General features: G+C 40.7%; 1 protein-coding gene across 3 annotated transcripts in view; it reads right to left on the bottom strand.

Annotated features, from left to right (window-relative positions):
* Positions 1-17200, bottom strand: part of Prkdc (protein kinase, DNA-activated, catalytic subunit) — a 237550-nt gene that overhangs the window by 102676 nt on the left and 117674 nt on the right. For all 3 annotated transcript variants that reach the window (XR_005092573.1, XM_028893310.2, XM_037209976.1), the window contains exons 40-45: positions 13339-13466; positions 6463-6670; positions 5364-5542; positions 3095-3263; positions 2574-2639; positions 1475-1547 (exon numbers count right to left, since the gene is read on the bottom strand). Coding sequence is in view for 2 of the 3 variants with exons in the window: in XM_028893310.2 (XP_028749143.1) it covers positions 1475-1547; positions 2574-2639; positions 3095-3263; positions 5364-5542; positions 6463-6670; positions 13339-13466 (823 nt within the window). In the remaining variant the exon portion in view is untranslated. The remainder of the gene's footprint in view (positions 1-1474; positions 1548-2573; positions 2640-3094; positions 3264-5363; positions 5543-6462; positions 6671-13338; positions 13467-17200) is intronic.

The following is a 17200-nucleotide window of genomic DNA, read 5'->3' on the forward strand; positions in this document are numbered from 1 at the left end:
GTGGAATGGGAGCAGAGAGCGGCAGGTGTGCCGGGCAGCAGGTGTGCCGGGCAGCAGGTGTGCCGGGCAGCAGGTGTGCCGGGCAGCAGGTCAGAGGCCTTGGCAGCTCTGTTTTAAGAGAAGTGCAAGATGCTGGGAAGTTTAGAAGAGAGTGGAATCAGGACAGAGCTTACATTTAACACAGATCTCTGAATATATTTAATAAGTATGCAATTCATGTTCAAACAATGAAACACATCAGCTGCCACATGGGAAAAAATAATCAAACTAAATTTCAATGTTTTGGAATATTTAAAGTACTTTTTATTTAAAAAAAAAATGTATTGCTGGGCATGGTGGTGCACGCTTTTAACCACAGGATTATGGAGGTAGAGGTGGGTGGGTGTCTGTGAGTTTGAGACCAGTCTGGTCTACGTAGTGAGTTACAGGGCAGCCTGGATAGACCATGTCTTAAAAAAAAAAGAAAAGAAAGAAAGAAAGAAAGAAAGAAAGAGGAAAAAAACACCACAAATCATTATTATTATATGTTTTTATGCTGTGTTTGTATGTGAGATGGTGTGTGCATGTGTGCTGTGCAGGCAAGTGTGTACCATGGTGTGTGAGTGAAGGACTGAGAATATGTTTTTGGGAGAAGGATTTCTCTCTCCACTTTGAAGAGACAGGTCTCTCGTTTCTGCTGCTGCCTTGCATCCTGCAGGCCAGCTGTCCTGTGAGCATCTGGGTGATTATGCCATCTCCCTACAAGAGTGCTGTGCTGTGGGATGTTCTGTATGTCCTGTGGGAGCCCATTCTTGGGTTCCTCATGGCTTTACCCAGCAGGTCTGCATAGAGGATGATTAGGACCACGGGCCTGAGTGCAGGTCTCTGATGGTCTGCACTTGGCTGTGCTGGGGGATGGTCTGTATGGCAACTGTGTTGCTCTGATTGGTCAATAAATAAAACCTGATCGGCCATGGCTAGGCAGGAAGTATAGGCGGGACTAACAGAGAGGAGAAATAAAAGAACAGGAAGGCAGAAGGACTCACTGCCTGCAGCAGCCACCAGGACAAGGAAGATGTAAAGTACCGGTAAGCCTCGAGCCACGTGGCAAGGTATAGATTTATAGAAATGGACTAATTTAAGATATAAGAACAGTTAGCAAGAAGCCTGCCACGGCCATACAGTTTTTAAGCAAAATAAGTCTCTGTGTTTACTTGGTTGGGTCTGAGCAGCTGTGGGACTGGCGGGTGACAAAGATTTGTCCTCACTGTGGGCAAGGCAGGAAAACTCTAGCTACAGTGCTGGGATTGCAGATGTGCACCACTGCATCCAGCTTATTTACCTAGGTTCCAGAGTTTAAACTCAGGCCATAAGGTTTATGAACCAAGAACATTTTATTCACTGAGCCATCTTGCTGGCCACTCTTTTTTTTTTCATTTTCATAAACAAGTATCAACTACTAGAAGCATTCTAAATCATCCTGAAAGTGACCTACCTGAAGCCCCATTTGCCGCATTCCTGGCCTCTTTCCTAATTTCAATGTACTTTTTCTTTCTTTCCATAGGAACCTATTAGGTAAAAACAAATATACCATTTAAAATGTTTTAGAATCATGGTCACATCTTTTTTTGTTTGTTTGTTTTAGTAATATTTTAGACCCTCCCCCATTACTAACTATAAAAGACATTTTTGTGAAATTTAAAAGTATTCAAAATCATTCATAAAAAAGAAATGTGTGTATGTTTTCAAGTATAGCCTTTCCCACAGATTTCCCCAAACCTAACTGAAACACTTAGCCTGGGTGTGATTCTGTGCTTGGTGCTTTTACAGGCCTGTATTACTGACAGTTCTCACTTGACCTTTGAGCCTAAGTTTCCTCAACTGTATAGCTATGATATACTATAGCACCTTATATTGCTTTGCAGGGTAACACAGCAAGAGTCCATGCTTAGATAAGCCTGGGCAATTTCTTATTTTTGTTTTTCTTCTTTCAATGTATGCCTAGGGGAAAATGTCCTATTCTTATTCCAAAAAAGCACATTCAGGAGCACAGACGAGACCCTTTGAGATGGACAACGACTGTAAGGGAATGAACAGTGCATGATGCAAGCGTGGTCGTTGTCCACCTTCCCATCTGCAATGTGATGTGAAAGCAGCAGCAGCATCTTCTCACCTATGGCTGAGGCTGCAAGAAGAACCTAGATAACCACATGTATCCCACCCGCTACAGCAAATCTAGCTCTTCCTCTGACTTCCCCATCCAGGCTGCCCAACCAGGGCCTGATTCATCAGTATAAATCTTAATTTTTTTGGTTGGAGAAAATAAGTCAGAAATCAAGATCTTTTTATTGACAATGTCTTTCTTTCACAATCAAGAGAAGGAACAAGTAAATTCTGATGAATGCTGGTACAGCCATGTGAGAAGACACTTATGCCAACTGCTAGACTTTACAGTTGCCGGTTTTATAAGAAGAAAACAAAACTACCTGATTTTGGAGTTCAGAGCAAATATGTTCAAAATATAACCTGCTTTTCCCCCTACAAACATTTGATAATATTTTAAACTTAGAAACAAAATTGAAAATTTTACTTACCTCAACTTCTATAGGAAATGCATAGCAACGCTTCAAGTCTATCAAATTTTCAAAAATAAACAAGTTCTATAAAAAGAAAAACCTATATGAAAATATCTGACTTTATGACTAAGAGTACTAAAGGAATAATTCTACTTGATAAGTCACAGACTGGGGGTGAGGATCAATTGGTAGCAGTTGCCTAGCATCTACAAGATTCTGGGCACGATCCTCAGCATCACATAAATAAGGCACAGTGGTAGATACTTGAAATCTCAGGAGGATTAGAAAGTCTAAGGTCATACTAAGCTACACAGTGAATTTGAGGCAAGTCTGTGATACATGAGAACTCAACTCAAAAATACTCATTTCCACCCCCAATTACACATCCCCCAAATCAGAGAAATACTTCAGAGCCAATCCTCTTATATTTAATATTATGGGAGGGTGAAAAATATGATATAAATTTAATTGATACAATTTTAACTGCTGAAATTCTACAGTGTCAGTCAGCCACAGGGAATGTCCCTGGGAATACTCACCTTTTCTGGTTTTTCGCTAAACAGAAAACCTTGGTAAAATTTCAATTCATTGAAGACACAGCATATTACAGAAATGGCACAGTTGTATGCAGCACAATGATAAAGTCTTCTCTTCTCCAGCAACTGACTCTCCCCTGCCATGTTCTCTGTAAAGGCATCATGGCATGACCTGCAGATGATATTCAGGTTGGACATCAACTTACTTAATGTGGACACTGACGCTTGAATCAGTAGTTGTCAGACAATAGGTTCTAATTCAGTTCAGCCAATCTCAAGTGCCATGCTTCTCCCAGCATACTACTAGGCATCAGAAATACACAACAAGCAGGTTACCATCTCATTGCACAGACCACGTGCACACCTCTGATAACACAGTGTTAAGTCAACAGCAAGCACACTCAGATAGGAAGGCAAGGACCGACAGCCCAATCCAAGGCACTAACAAAAGAATTAAGGGAAAAATACCTGAGCTAAGGTTTTTGTTTTTTGGTTTTCTTTTTAAAATGGTGGAGGTAGGGAGGTTGTTAAGAGAAAGCATCTCACAGTATTACTGGGGGATGGGGGGCTTTAATTCCTGTGCCCAAGAGCTCCCCTATCTATGTAAGAGTCCCTAGAATAACCAGCACCCCATATGCATGCCACTGTGCATGACTTAAGCTGAACTTTGCAATGTAAGTTAGCTAAAGCATAAATGTAGACATTATGAGCAGAGAGGACTAGCACTTAGAAAAACTGTGTAGCATATCAGGAGGAAGTAGATGCAATAAATGTTTGAGAAGGGAGGGAAAGGAAGAAGTTCTCAGCAGAGTTTGCCCACCATACTAAGAGGTATACATTTCATTCTGTGGGGAGGGTTCAATAAACCACTTAGATATAGCCACTGGTTTTCAAAGGTTTTCTTGAAACAACCATGCACAAGTATCTAGATATAATTTATAGCTTGTTCATAGTATGGTATGACACCTGCCACAGACTACATGGTCCACAGACTCAGCAATATTTACATCCTGGGCCGGCCCTGCTGCTGAAGACAATAGACTGGACTTGTATTCCAGTTGATTATGATTCTGCACTTGTGGGGACAGCAAAGAAAGATAAGCCTAGCACAGACATAATTCAGAATGAGACAACTACAATAGCTTAGAAAGCAGTCCTGCTGTTAGAACAAGACCACACAAAAAGGAAAAGATATAAAGCACATTACTTTGAGGAACACTAAAAGGATCAAACTGACTATATTTGGTTACCAACTAGATACTAATGGAGGTTAGGGACAGTCAAACGAAGAAATGATTGAAACTCCTAGGTCTCCTGCTTATACAAATAGATAGATGGTAACATCATCTGATGAGAAGATGAGGTATGGACTAGGGTGAGAAGGAAGAATGCATGTCTGAGATGCAAAATGAGACACAGTCTGTCCAATCTGGGAGGACTTCATTAGAAGCCTACTTTTAGAGAAAATACATCTCATTAGTTTATACTTTACAGATAGCCTTTAAATTTGAAATGATAGAAAAAAATATTTTTTTCCTGTAATTCATGTTACTGAAAAACATCAATATACTAATCCATTTAGAGGGGAAGTAGTAGGAAAAATGTGAAAGATATTAAAGAGTTTAAATCTGAGCTCTTAACTTGTGAGGCAAGCACAATCACAGAGCTCCAGCCAAGGGTTTTATTCTTTATAAAAGGTAAGTATGTGGCTGACAAGAGGACCTGAGCTCAGCTCCCAGTATAAGTCAGGAGGCTCATAACTGCTTGTAACTCCATTTCCGGGGACTCTGACACCTTTAGGCCTTGGAAGGTGCCCATATACACATGGCACACAGTTTCCCAGACACACACACTCATTTATTTAAAGATAAGCACCTGTTGCCTAACAACACAATTAAGTCCATATAAGTACTTTGTATATAAGAAAAAAAAAAGCAAATTTACTTATCTAAGACATTTAATTCACATTATACAGATGCATTTAAAATATATGTACCCCAAGGGCTGGAGAGAGAGCTCAGCAATTAAGAACATGTTTTTGCTCTTGCAGAGGTAAGAGGTTCAGTTTCCAGAATCCACATAGTGGTCACAACCATCTGTAACTATACTTCTAGGGAATCTGATGCCTTCTCTTAACCTCCATAGTTACCAGGAACACACATGGTACAAATACGTAAATGGATCAAAAGACAAAAATATCCATAAAACCAAAAAAGTGTAATTACCTTAAATATTAATAAATCAAACATAACCACAAATGAAGTAAGCTTACTTAAGAAGTATCTTTGTAAGTTCATTTCCTTCTGTAATGCATGAGCCATGGAAAGCTTGATTAATTTTAGATTCTTTAGAGTGAACATCATCTTTTGAAAGACGAGAATACATCATGGCTAATATCTTGTAATAGCACATCTTCTTGGTGATTTGAGTGTCAAAGGTAAATTCATTTATCTGAAAAGATGTAACATCTTTGGTTTTATCAAACATAAAAACATCATGTTCAAAACGTCAAATTTAATTTTTAATGTCATTCGATAGAAAACGATTTTAACAAAGAGGCAGATCACTTCAATAAAAGAGTGGTTTGTTTGTCCAGGGTTTCCAATATGGAAACAACATTGCTATGTCATACTGGATAAAACAGGAAGTAACACAAAATGTCCACATAGTAAGCCCAGAATATACGATGTTTGTCAAGACTTATTAAAGCCATAAGAACAGCAGGTTGAAACTAAAACAAATTTTTACCTATTTTGATGTTTTATTTGGTTACCTGTATTTACTGATAGGAATCTCAGAAAGGCTGAATGATACCCCACTATTATTTTATTAAAATTGTCCAGATAATGCCCAATCCCTGGAACCTAACTTTTCATATAACACATTACTCTATGGTCATTATTAAGTGGAAGACATTGATGAGGGGTGGCTAGATTAGATTTACTAGGTGGGAAATCAAGTTACATGCAAGTTAGGTATATAAAGATTAGATAGACAAGAAAGAGCAACTGGATGAAGGAGGCAGAGATAGAAACATCAACACAGACCGGGGATGTCAAAACCATGGGAGGCATGAAAAGACAAGCAAGGAAAGCCATTTTTATGAAAGCACCTGAGAAGAGCATGATATGCAAACATGACCTTGACCTGGTGTAACTGAACACACAGACTTGTGCATCCAGACAGAGAGTACATCTTTGTTATTCTAAGCCACTGTGCTGCCAGTCAGTTGCTATAGGAAAGTAGTCTGGATCCATGTGGCCACAGATTGCTATTGGATACAGAGGGAATGCTCCTTGAACAAGAGCCCCTCTGACTGAGCATACAATGCCACCCAATCTCTCTACTAACAGTAGTAAAGTATGATATACCTTTGTAAATCTGGACTTCAACACATCAATGGCATCCACCACAATTCTGCTAAAGAACTCTTTCAGTGTGTCCAAGTCACAGTGCCACAATAAGGTGAGGAGAGAGCGATCTACATATGCTTGGCGAGTGACATTTGAAGGTAGGTCATCCTTCCGGAACATTGTATACACACTTTGGAGAAGATTTAATTGTGTGATGTATGGACTCCTAAGAAAAAGAGATAAAAATGATATGCCTTGAGCAAGTATTTTGTATGCTCCAGTGATTATTAATTACAAAATAGCAAAGGATCTCCACAGTCCATGGTGGAAGGAGGTAATAGACTCAAAAAATTGTCTTTTTGACTGCCACACATTCACTATGACACAAGTATCCTGCCTCCATACATCAACAATAATAATAAATAAAATTAAACTGAAAAAAGAAAACTAAGTCTAAAAGAAAGCAAATTCTAGTTTTAAAATTAAATAAGCATATCTAATTGATGTTAATTACCACACATATAAACTCTTTCCTCCTGTAAATATTTCTAAGTCAGAGTGTTTTACTACAGCAACAGAAAAGTCATTAGTCAATTGGTACTATTTTCGAAAGCACATTTTCATTTTGGTTTTTCAAGACAGGGTTTCTCTGTGTAGCTTTGTGCCTTTCCTGGAACTCACTCTGTAGCCCAGGCTGGCCTCGAACTCACAGAGATCCGCCTGCCTCTGCCTCCTGAGTGCTGGGATTATAGGCGTGCGCCGCCGCCGCCGCCGCCGCCGCCGCCGCCGCCGCCGCCGCCGCCGCCGCCGCCGCCGCCGCCGCCGCGCCGCCGCCGCCGCCGCCGCCGCCGCCGCCGCCGCCGCCGCGCCGCCGCCGCCGCCGCCGCCGCCGCCGCCGCCGCCGCCGCCGCCGCCGCCGCCGCCGCCGCGCCGCCGCCGCCGCCGCCGCCGCCGCCGCCGCCGCCGCCGCCGCCGCCGCCGCCGCCGCCGCCGCGCCGCCGCCGCCGCCGCCGCCGCCGCCGCCGCCGCCGCCGCCGCGCCGCCGCCGCCGCCGCCGCCGCCGCCCAGCTGATTTTTAGTAGCTTTATTCTACAGTGTAGAAAATATACTTTCGAGCCTGGGCGGTGGTGGTGCACGCCTATAATCCCAGCACTCGGGAGGCAGAGGCAGGCGGATCTCTGTGAGTTCGAGGCCAGCCTGGGCTATCAAGTGAGCTCCAGGAAAGGCGCAAAGCTACGCAGAGAAACCCTGTCTCGAAAAACCAAAAAAAAAAAAAAAAAAAAAAAAAAAAAAAAAAAAAAAAAAAAAAAAAGCTACTAAATTATGATTGTGCTATTGAAAACACTATAAAGAGAAGCAAGAAGAGGGAGTTTGCTGTGAGATTATGCCTCCTAGTCATGTCAGATGCTACACCCACAAAATTTCATCATGATGACCCAAACATGAGCTGAACAAAGACGACATCAAGGGACATGCCAAAGTGGATGGGGAAGAGCACACAAGGCTTGAACCCCACACAAAGAACTACAGGCAACTGAGGAATCCTGAGAGTGAGGAAGACACTCTTCCCCAAGGAAGAGCATACCAATTGGTTATCCAACATCAAATGGTCAGCCCTGACAACATATACATGCAAGTAACACCATACAGACTGTGCAGCCTATATTTAGGAGCAAATATCATATATACATGCAATAACAATTAATGAAAAAAGAGACCATGAATTTGAAAGAGGGCAAGAAAGGGTATATGGTAAGGTTTGGAGGGTGGAAAGAGAAATGTTTTAATTATAATCTCAAAAACAAAAATAAGTTTAAAAAAAAAAAGAAACTATTTAAAAAAAAGAAAAGCTTCCAGGCCTCGTGGTGCATGCCTTTAATCCCAGCACTTGGGAGGCAGAGGCGGGTGGATTTCTGTGAGTTCAAGGCCAGCCTGGTTTCAGGACAGTCAGAGCTGTTACACAGAGAAACCCTGTCTCAAAAAACAAAAACAACAAGCACAACAAAAAAGAAAAGCAGTAAGAGACATTTTAAGAAGAGAAAAAAATTGTTTTAAGTCCTTATAATGCTAGAATAAAAGAGAAATAAAAAGGAAGAGAAAAGAAGTTTAAATATGGGAAAAAATAAGAGAAAAAGAGTTAATAGTAAAAAACTCATCTGTCTTTTAAAGCGTTTCCTTGCTTCCCTATATTGTCCAGCACCTCCAAGGCTATGCTGAACCTGATTAGAGAAGACACACATTCTTGTCTCATTCCCAACCTCAGCAGGAAGGCATCCCATCCAGACTTTTAGATTAAATATCTGCCCACTGCTAGCTTTACACAGATGACTCTGCAGAAGTGAGTATTAGATTTTATCAAATTGTTCTGTCAGGCCATTTATGATGCCTCAGTGAGTAACGTGCTCATTGTTGGGCCTGACAGCCTGATCTGACCCCTGAAGCACTCATGGTTCAGAGAGGACTGACTCCATAGGTCAATGCTTCATAAGGCCTAGAAAATGATCTACAATAGCCACATTTTTAGTTTTGAATTAGTTTATTAAATATACAGTATGAAGTATTTGATATATTTTATAAAGTTCAATACTGACGCCTTCTGGGTCTAGGATGTGCTTGTGGGAAAATGTTTACTGATTCATGTGATAAGGTTTTAGATTACAAAATTATCTTTGTTTTCTCAAGTCAATAGGACATACAAACTCCCCTTTAATCCCCGCTTCAGTCTCATCTCACACACCCAGGTATGCTGTATTTTTATTGGACTTAGATGGAAATACATTTGACCTCTCTTATCATTTCTTGTTTGTACCACGTATTTTTAGAAATAAGGAATTAAATAGTTAGCTACTGAGAAATATTTTCAGGTGTCCCAAATTTCCTTGTTGATTTCAGATTTAATATCATTGTGCTCAAAGAATATGCTTTGTATGTTTTAATCCTTTATATTTATTAAGAATTATTTGTGTATGGTTGGCAAAATGACTCAGTGGGTAGAGATACTTGTCTCTGAGCCTAAGGAGCTGAGTTCAGTCTCTGGGATCTACATGGTGGAAAGAGACTCCTCAAAGCTGTACCTGACCTCCACTTATGCATTGTGGCACACACACCAACACCTGCCTCTCTCCCACACACATAAATACATGAGTAAATAGAAAATGTCATGTAAAAAATTTAAAAAGAGAAATGTTTGTGGCCTACCACATGGTCTATCTTAAAGAATGTTCCACATGTGCTCAAAATGATATGTGCTCTGCTACTGTGACAATGTTATATGGTTGGTTAATTATGACTTTTTAAAAAGTGTCAATAAAAATGAATAAACTATCATTTCATGCTACATCATAGATGGACCTAAAAAAAAAAAAAACAACATTATGCTGATTTAGAAACTCAGAAGTGATAAAGGCATATACCTTCGGCTCAGCATTTAGGAGGCAGAGGGAGCTGAATCTCTAGCATTTTGAGACTAGCCTGATTGACAGTGAGCTAGCTCCCAGCCAGGGCTGTCGAACAGTAAGACCCTGACAAACAAAACTAAACAGAGGAAGGGGAGGGTCAGCTACCAAAAAATGTTTAGAAAAGACCAAAAAAAAAAATATTTGTGGTTGTCTGAGCTGAGGCTTGGGATGGGTTCTTTAATGATCCTACTACGTGAACTCCCTACAAATTATCACTGAATAGTATTCTTAAATGTGTGTGGTGGTGGTGGTGGTGGTGGTGCATGCCTTTAAGCCCAGCACTCAGGAGGCAGAAGCAGGTGGATTTCTGAGGTCAAGGCAAGCCTGGTCTACAGAGCGAGTTCCAGGACAGAAAGGGTTACATAGAGAAACCCTGTCTTGAAAAACAAAAACAAAAAAATTCTGTAAAATGTGTATGGTGATTTGAATGAGAATCGCCCCCATACACTCATATATTTGAACATTTGGTTCCCAGTTGGTGTATTGTTTAGGAAAGATTAGGAGGTGTGGGGATGAGGGGAGGATATGGGAGGACCAGGAGGTGAGTGGAATTGGGGTACATGATGTAAAACTCCCAAAGAATCAATAAAGAAGTTAAATTTAATAATAACAATAGTAATAAAGATTAGGAGGTGTGGCCTTGTTGGAAAATGTGTTGGGGGGCTGGGCTTTGAGGTTTCAAAAGCCTAAACCAGGCACAGTCTCTCTGTCTGTCTCCTGTCTGCAGATCAGGATGTAAACTATCAGCTACTGCTCCAGCACTGGCCTGCCACCACACTTCCTACCATGATGATGGGTTGAAACTGTAAGCAAGCCCCCAATTAAATGCTTTCTAAGTTGTGTTTGTCATGGTGTCTCTGCACAGCAACAGAACAGTAACTAAGACAATGGGTGATACAATGGTATGTAAAATGTAACATGGTCCCAGGACAAACAGTGGGATTCAGTTCTCCCCTTCTATGATAGGGGGCCTAGAATTGAACTCAGGTTACAACTTGGTGGTAGGTACCTTAAATAAATATTAACTCTAAATTTAAAAGGATATTTACAAATTCAATGTATGTAAATGCTAACTAAAAATCTACTGTTATACTTAGAAATAGTGGTAACATTAAAATACTTACTTTAAAAATCAGCAATCAACATGTAGCTCTCTGACCTCATCAGAGCTTCTTTGTGTAGTGGATGGTGGTTAACACAGAAATTCATAAGTAGTTAAAATGCAGACAATAAGTACCTGAGGAGTAGCTCAGCCATAAAAGTAATATCTTTATCATTCCCATCCCCAAGGCTCAGAGACCATCTTGGAAAAGGAGGCAGAAAGATGTCAGAGCCAGATGGGGAAGGACTGGATCAAACAGTGTTTTCTGACTGCTGTACTCATGAACTCATAGCAGCTGTGGTTTCCTACACAAGATCTGAATAAGCCATTCTAGCATGGGATGGGAAGGGGTTCATGAGTTCCTACCTCTAACTGATGACTTCTATGGGAGGAAGAGACAGTTAAGGGCATGGCTCCTGGTTGGGTAGACCACACTTCAATGGATGGCTTCATACCCAGAAATAAAAAGGCGAATAGATGGATTTAAAAAGAGGGGGAGCACATTGTTGGGCTGGGGAGGGGTGTCTGTGTGTGTGGTGGGCCAGTAGGAGTTAGTGGGAGGAGCTGAAGGTGAATTATAATCAAAATATAAAGAATTAATAATACCATTTCTTATAAAAACTAGGCAAATATACCTCATTTTTCTACACTGTATTGCTCCAGAATCCATCCATCCATCCATGCACCCACCCAGCCACCCCATCCATCCATCCATCCATCCATCCATCCATCCATCCATCCACCCACCCACCCACCCACGCACTCACCCACGCACTCACCCATCCACCCATCCACCCATCCATCCATCCATCCATCCATCCATCCATCCATCCATCCATCCATCCATCCATCTGGTTTTTCAAGACAGGGTTTCTCTGTGTAGCCCTGGTTGTCCTGAAACTCACTTTGTAGACCAGGCTGGCCTAGAACTTGGAGATCTACCTGCCTTTGCCTCCCAAGTGCTGGGAAGGTGTGCACCACCACTGCCTGGCTCAAAATACGTTTTTTAAAAGACAAAAATTTCATGTAGCTCAGGTAGCATAGGATGACCTTGAACTTCTCATTCCCCTGCCCTTCTCTCTCATGCCCTTGAGTAAAGGGCATGCACTACTATCTTGTATTTTAGTTAATAACACTGCCCTAGTCATGAAGGCACATTCTTTATCACTGAGTAATTCTACTTAAATTGACAAGTGCTAAGAAACAAACAAATGGCTGCCTACAACTCCTAATGAAATAAATGATTCAGAGGATCACAAATGGCTGCTGAAACCACTAGGAACATGGCAGTGAGCCTACAAATAACTAAACTACAACTAGCATACACTAGGTATTCCTAAATCTCATGAAACAGTCCTGCCAAAATTTGAACCTGAATCTAACTGAGCTTTTCTTTTAAAAAAAAAAAAAAAAAAAAAAAAAAATGTGTATTGGTGTTTTGCCTCCATTTATGCCTTGTGGTGTCAGATTCCCTGGAACTGGAGATACAAACATCTATGAGCTACCACATGGGTGCTGGGAATTGAACCCAAGTCCTCTGGAAGAACAGCCAGTGTTCTTAACCACTAGGCCATCTCTCCAGCTCTAACTGAGCTTTTCTTTAGACTTCACTTACCATATACAGGAAACACAGGAGCTGAATGAGCAGTTAAGTAAAAAGAAGAGGAACAAATCAGGTAACTCCAGAATAAAGGCACTGGGCAGAGGTGTCAAGGCTCCTTTAACACTGGAGACTGCTACTGAGATAAAAGTTCAACTAAAATGTGAATGTGGGATTTCTAAGAATTTTGTTGAGTTGATAGCCATTAAAATGATGACTTCAGAAAAGTATCTGAACTTAAAGGTGAAATGAAAAGGCCAGAGATCTGAGTTTAAATACAGCAGCAGGATTCTGAGATGGATCAGTAGTTAAGGCATTTACCAAAAGGATTTTAAGCTTGATCACCAGGCCCCACATAATAGAAGAAAAGGACTGATTCTTAGAGTGGTTGTATGAGCTCCACAGCACATGGATACAAATATACATGCACACTGACTTTAAAACATAGTAATAAGAAACACAGCAATTAAAAAAAAAAAAAAAGACAATGTGGTGCAATAAAGCTGGGAAAATGATGTTCTTCTACCAGGAGCCTATTTCTTTCTTTAGGATTAAATTTTTTTCATAAGAAAAGCCCATTACATCGAAAAACTTTAAAAATGTAGCAGTGAGTTATGAAAACCACTGTTCCTTAAGTGTTTTTTGTTTGTTTGGTTTTAAACAAAGAAGGTAACACACCCACTCCAAAAATAGGGTGTATACAGCTCTGGGGAATCTAGACTAAAGTAACTCACCGCCTAGCAATCCTTTTGAAAGTGGTTTGAAATAATTCTTCCATAATATGTTGCTGTTCCCGACAAAGAATATCTGTCATCAACTGAAACAACATAGGACTCTGAGATAATTCCAATGCATCCAGAAACTAAAAATAGAACAAGAAATCCATTATCAGCATCATCAAAATTTTTGTAGCTCTGACTTTTGCAAGTTGTATACCACATACAAGTCTGTTGCCCACCAAATTCAGAAGAGGGTGTTGGATCCCATGGAACTGGAGGAATGGACTGCTGTGGGTACTGGGAATTGAAAGCAGGTCCTCTCCAAGAGCAAAAACTGCTTTTAATTACAGAGCCATCTTCCCAGTTCTTTTCATTTTTTATTTTTGAGATGGGGTCTAATGTAGCCCAGGCTGGCCTCTAACTTACAATGTAGCTGAGACTGGCTATGAACACCTGATATTCATGCTGGTACTTCTCAAGTTCTAAGATTACGGGAATGTGCCACCTTGTACAGTCTAGTAACTCAAAATTTAAAAATAGAGAAAGGGGTAACAACAGCATGTTTTAGCAGGTAATGGTGCTTGCTGTCCAGTGGGGCATCCTGCCTTCAATCTCTAGGACTCCCACATTGGAAAAGAGAGATGTACCTCCAAAAAATTGTCCTCTGACTTTCCACAAGCTCACCATGGCACTCGGATGTGTGCAGGTGAGTGGACACACAGACACATATAAAACACACACTCATATAATACACTCTCTCATGCACATACTCACCCCCCCCCCATACACTCACACACACACATACACACTCACATGCAGACACACATAGAAATAAATACATGTAAAATCTTTTAATTGGGAAAATAGCTTCACATATAATCTTCAAATGTTACTATTTTTGTCATTTTCCCTCCATCTCTATCCCAATGTCTATATGTTCTACATTTAGATTCTAAGAGATACCTTCAATTTTATCTTCAGAAACAGTAAAGTTCTCACTTAAAATTTTCTTTTACATATATAATTTCCACAATCTCCTACCTGTCCTATTTCATAGATAAGATGTTTCTTTAACTCTGAAACTATTTTTACAGTTTGTTTAGTTAGTTACTCTGTTCCGTTTGGGCTCTTTACTTTTCTGTTAGTTTGCATCTATGGAGGAGACAGAGTAGGAGCCCTGGTTATGGAAGACAGGGCTTTCCCCTAAGGCAGGCAAGCATTCCACCAGTGGGCCAACTATATCCCTAGTAGCAGTTTGGTTTTTAAGATGGATCATTTTCCGTTTTACTGAATTCCTAGGCTAAAGGGATCCTCTTACACCAGCCCCATGTAGATTGTAACAGGCTAACGGAAAATCACCCTGCCCCTGGTCTGCCTCCCTATGAACTCCCTGACTTGAAAATCTTTGCCCTGTAACTCAGCATTAACAGACAAACAATGTTTCAAAGTTGGCCAAGCAATACTTCTGGCTGTGCTGTACCATCACTGTGCATGCTCCAAAACCCTACAAAAGCCCTCTCCTGCACCAACTCTCTGCTGTCTCTATTCCTAGACAGAGGCAGCCACCACGTTCCCTAATAAATCTTGTGTGAGGTTTGTTGCATGGTGTGACTTTGTGATGTTCCTAGGCTCCTGTCTGCCAAGATGCCCTTGAGTTAGAAAAACACTTTAACCATGTAGCTGGCACTCTCCAGGCACAGGGCAGCTATGCTCTTAGCTTATACCTTTCTTATGTTACAAGTTTTCTTCAAATGCAATTAGTGTTTTATTTGCATGCGTGTTCATCTATTTATAGTAAAGAAAGTACTAAGGATCTAATGTACATCTTTGTAGATGCTAAAACCTTTAGCATGAAATACCAGAGTTGGTGATGTACAGATGTGGGGTAAATGCCTAGGAAGTGTGAGGTTCCAAATACAATTCTCAACACTGAAAACAACAACAAAACAAAACAAAACAAAACAAAAACCTCAAAACATTTGGATTGTTGGAGTACAGGATACTTAACAGACCACCAAGTTAACCAGACTTGAGGTCACTATGATGGAATAACCTGAAAAGATCTGCTTCCTGCTGCATGTGCATGAAGCTAATGGCAATCCAACTTCTACATTAGGGGAAAAGGGGATAAAGAAACAAGCTAAACAGTGGAGAACATTTAAGGAAATAACCAGACAAACAGAGGATATTATCTAAGAAAAATTTCCTATTTTCTTCCAAAAACTGAATGTCATGGAATGACAGAATGGAGAAGATACGAAGTAGCTCTAGACTAAGAGTCTGATAATTCAATGCAGTCTCTGAGTAGACTGAGCATTTTTCTTTCACTTTCTTTTTGGAGAAGGGTAGCTATCTATGAGGAATTTGGAGAAATGTAAATATAGACTAGATCCTAAAATAACCAGAGAATTATTATTTATTTTAGACATGAAAACAATACTGTACCTTACTCTAAAGGCAAGCATACCAAACTATTTGGGTATAAATTATCATGTGTTTGAAACTACCCTAACTAATGTTTCAGCCCAAAACAAACAAACAAACAAACAAACAAACATAAAACCAGAAATATGTACTTCCATAAATAAACAAACAGCAGCCCTTTTCCACTGCATTCTTTTCTTTAGGAGAACATGTCAAAGTTTAAATCAGACCCAATTAGAAGAAAGCCATACTTGCCTCTGTGTGTGTGTGTGTGTGTGTGTGTGTGCGCTGTTCCAACTGCACCCCCTCCTTCTATCTGACCATCTTTGGCCCACCTACACTCACTCCCACATCAGCCTTGCCCACCCTGAAAAGTCCTGCCTAGCCAGGTGGGGAGACAACAATTCCAGGAGCATTTGAGCCTCTCTAACACCCCTTAACAACTAGTCCCTCCCTTCTCTCCTGGAAGTTCTGCAGAATACTGCAACTGTCTCCCCACCCCAAGCTCCTCCCCCTGCCTCCTCAGCCACTTGTTCCAGCCACTTGTTCCAATAGCCCCTCCATCCCTCCAAAAAGCCCCCTCCTTTCAGCCTGATGAGGCTCCACCCTCCCTCTTCCTAAAGCCAAATTCTCCCATGTTGATAACAAAATAAGCTACAGTAGAATTTATAGCCTTATGACAACAGCTCCCTCAGCCAAGGCCCTTGACACTGCTGCTTTCCTACCTTAACACTTTCCTGTCCTGACACGGTCTTCAGCTTAAACCTAGTCATACAAAATCTATAATATTCTGTAATGACAATAGTTGACTACATTTATCTATGGTCTATTTTCATGCTAAAAGAGCTCCAATTAAATCTTCAACTCTGACAGGTGGTGGTGGTGCACACCTTTGATCCCAGCACTCAGGAGGCAGAGCCAGGCATATCTCTGTGACTTGGAGGCCAGCCTGGTCTACAGAGCAAGATCCAGGACAGGTACCAAAACCACACAGAGAAACCCTGTCTCGGAAAAAAAATAAATAAATAAAAATAAATCTTCAACTCTAACTTTCAGGGTCAAACTTAACAGGGATAAACCTACAAGCCCTAATCTTATAAAAGCTACAGTAACCTATTATAAATTGTTAAAGATGCTTTAAAAATACAAGTTAAGCCGGGCGGAGGTGGCGCACGCCTTTAATCCCAGCACTCGGGAGGCAGAGGCAGGTGGATCTCTGTGAGTTCGAGGCCAGCCTGGACTACCGAGTGAGTCCCAGGAGAGGCACAAAGCTACACAGAGAAACCCTGTCTCGAAAAAACAAAAAACAAACAAACAAACAAAAAAATACAAGTTAATTATCAGTTATCTCATAAATAATCATATTCTTTAATATGTTCCTAACTATAATTACAGAAATAAGCTTCATTTAGCCTCCCATATATTTTTTTTTCAAAATTAAGCCTTTGAAAAC

The sequence above is a fragment of the Peromyscus leucopus genome, chromosome 12, assembly GCF_004664715.2.
Source record: "Peromyscus leucopus breed LL Stock chromosome 12, UCI_PerLeu_2.1, whole genome shotgun sequence".
NCBI classification, from domain to species: Eukaryota; Metazoa; Chordata; class Mammalia; order Rodentia; family Cricetidae; genus Peromyscus; species Peromyscus leucopus.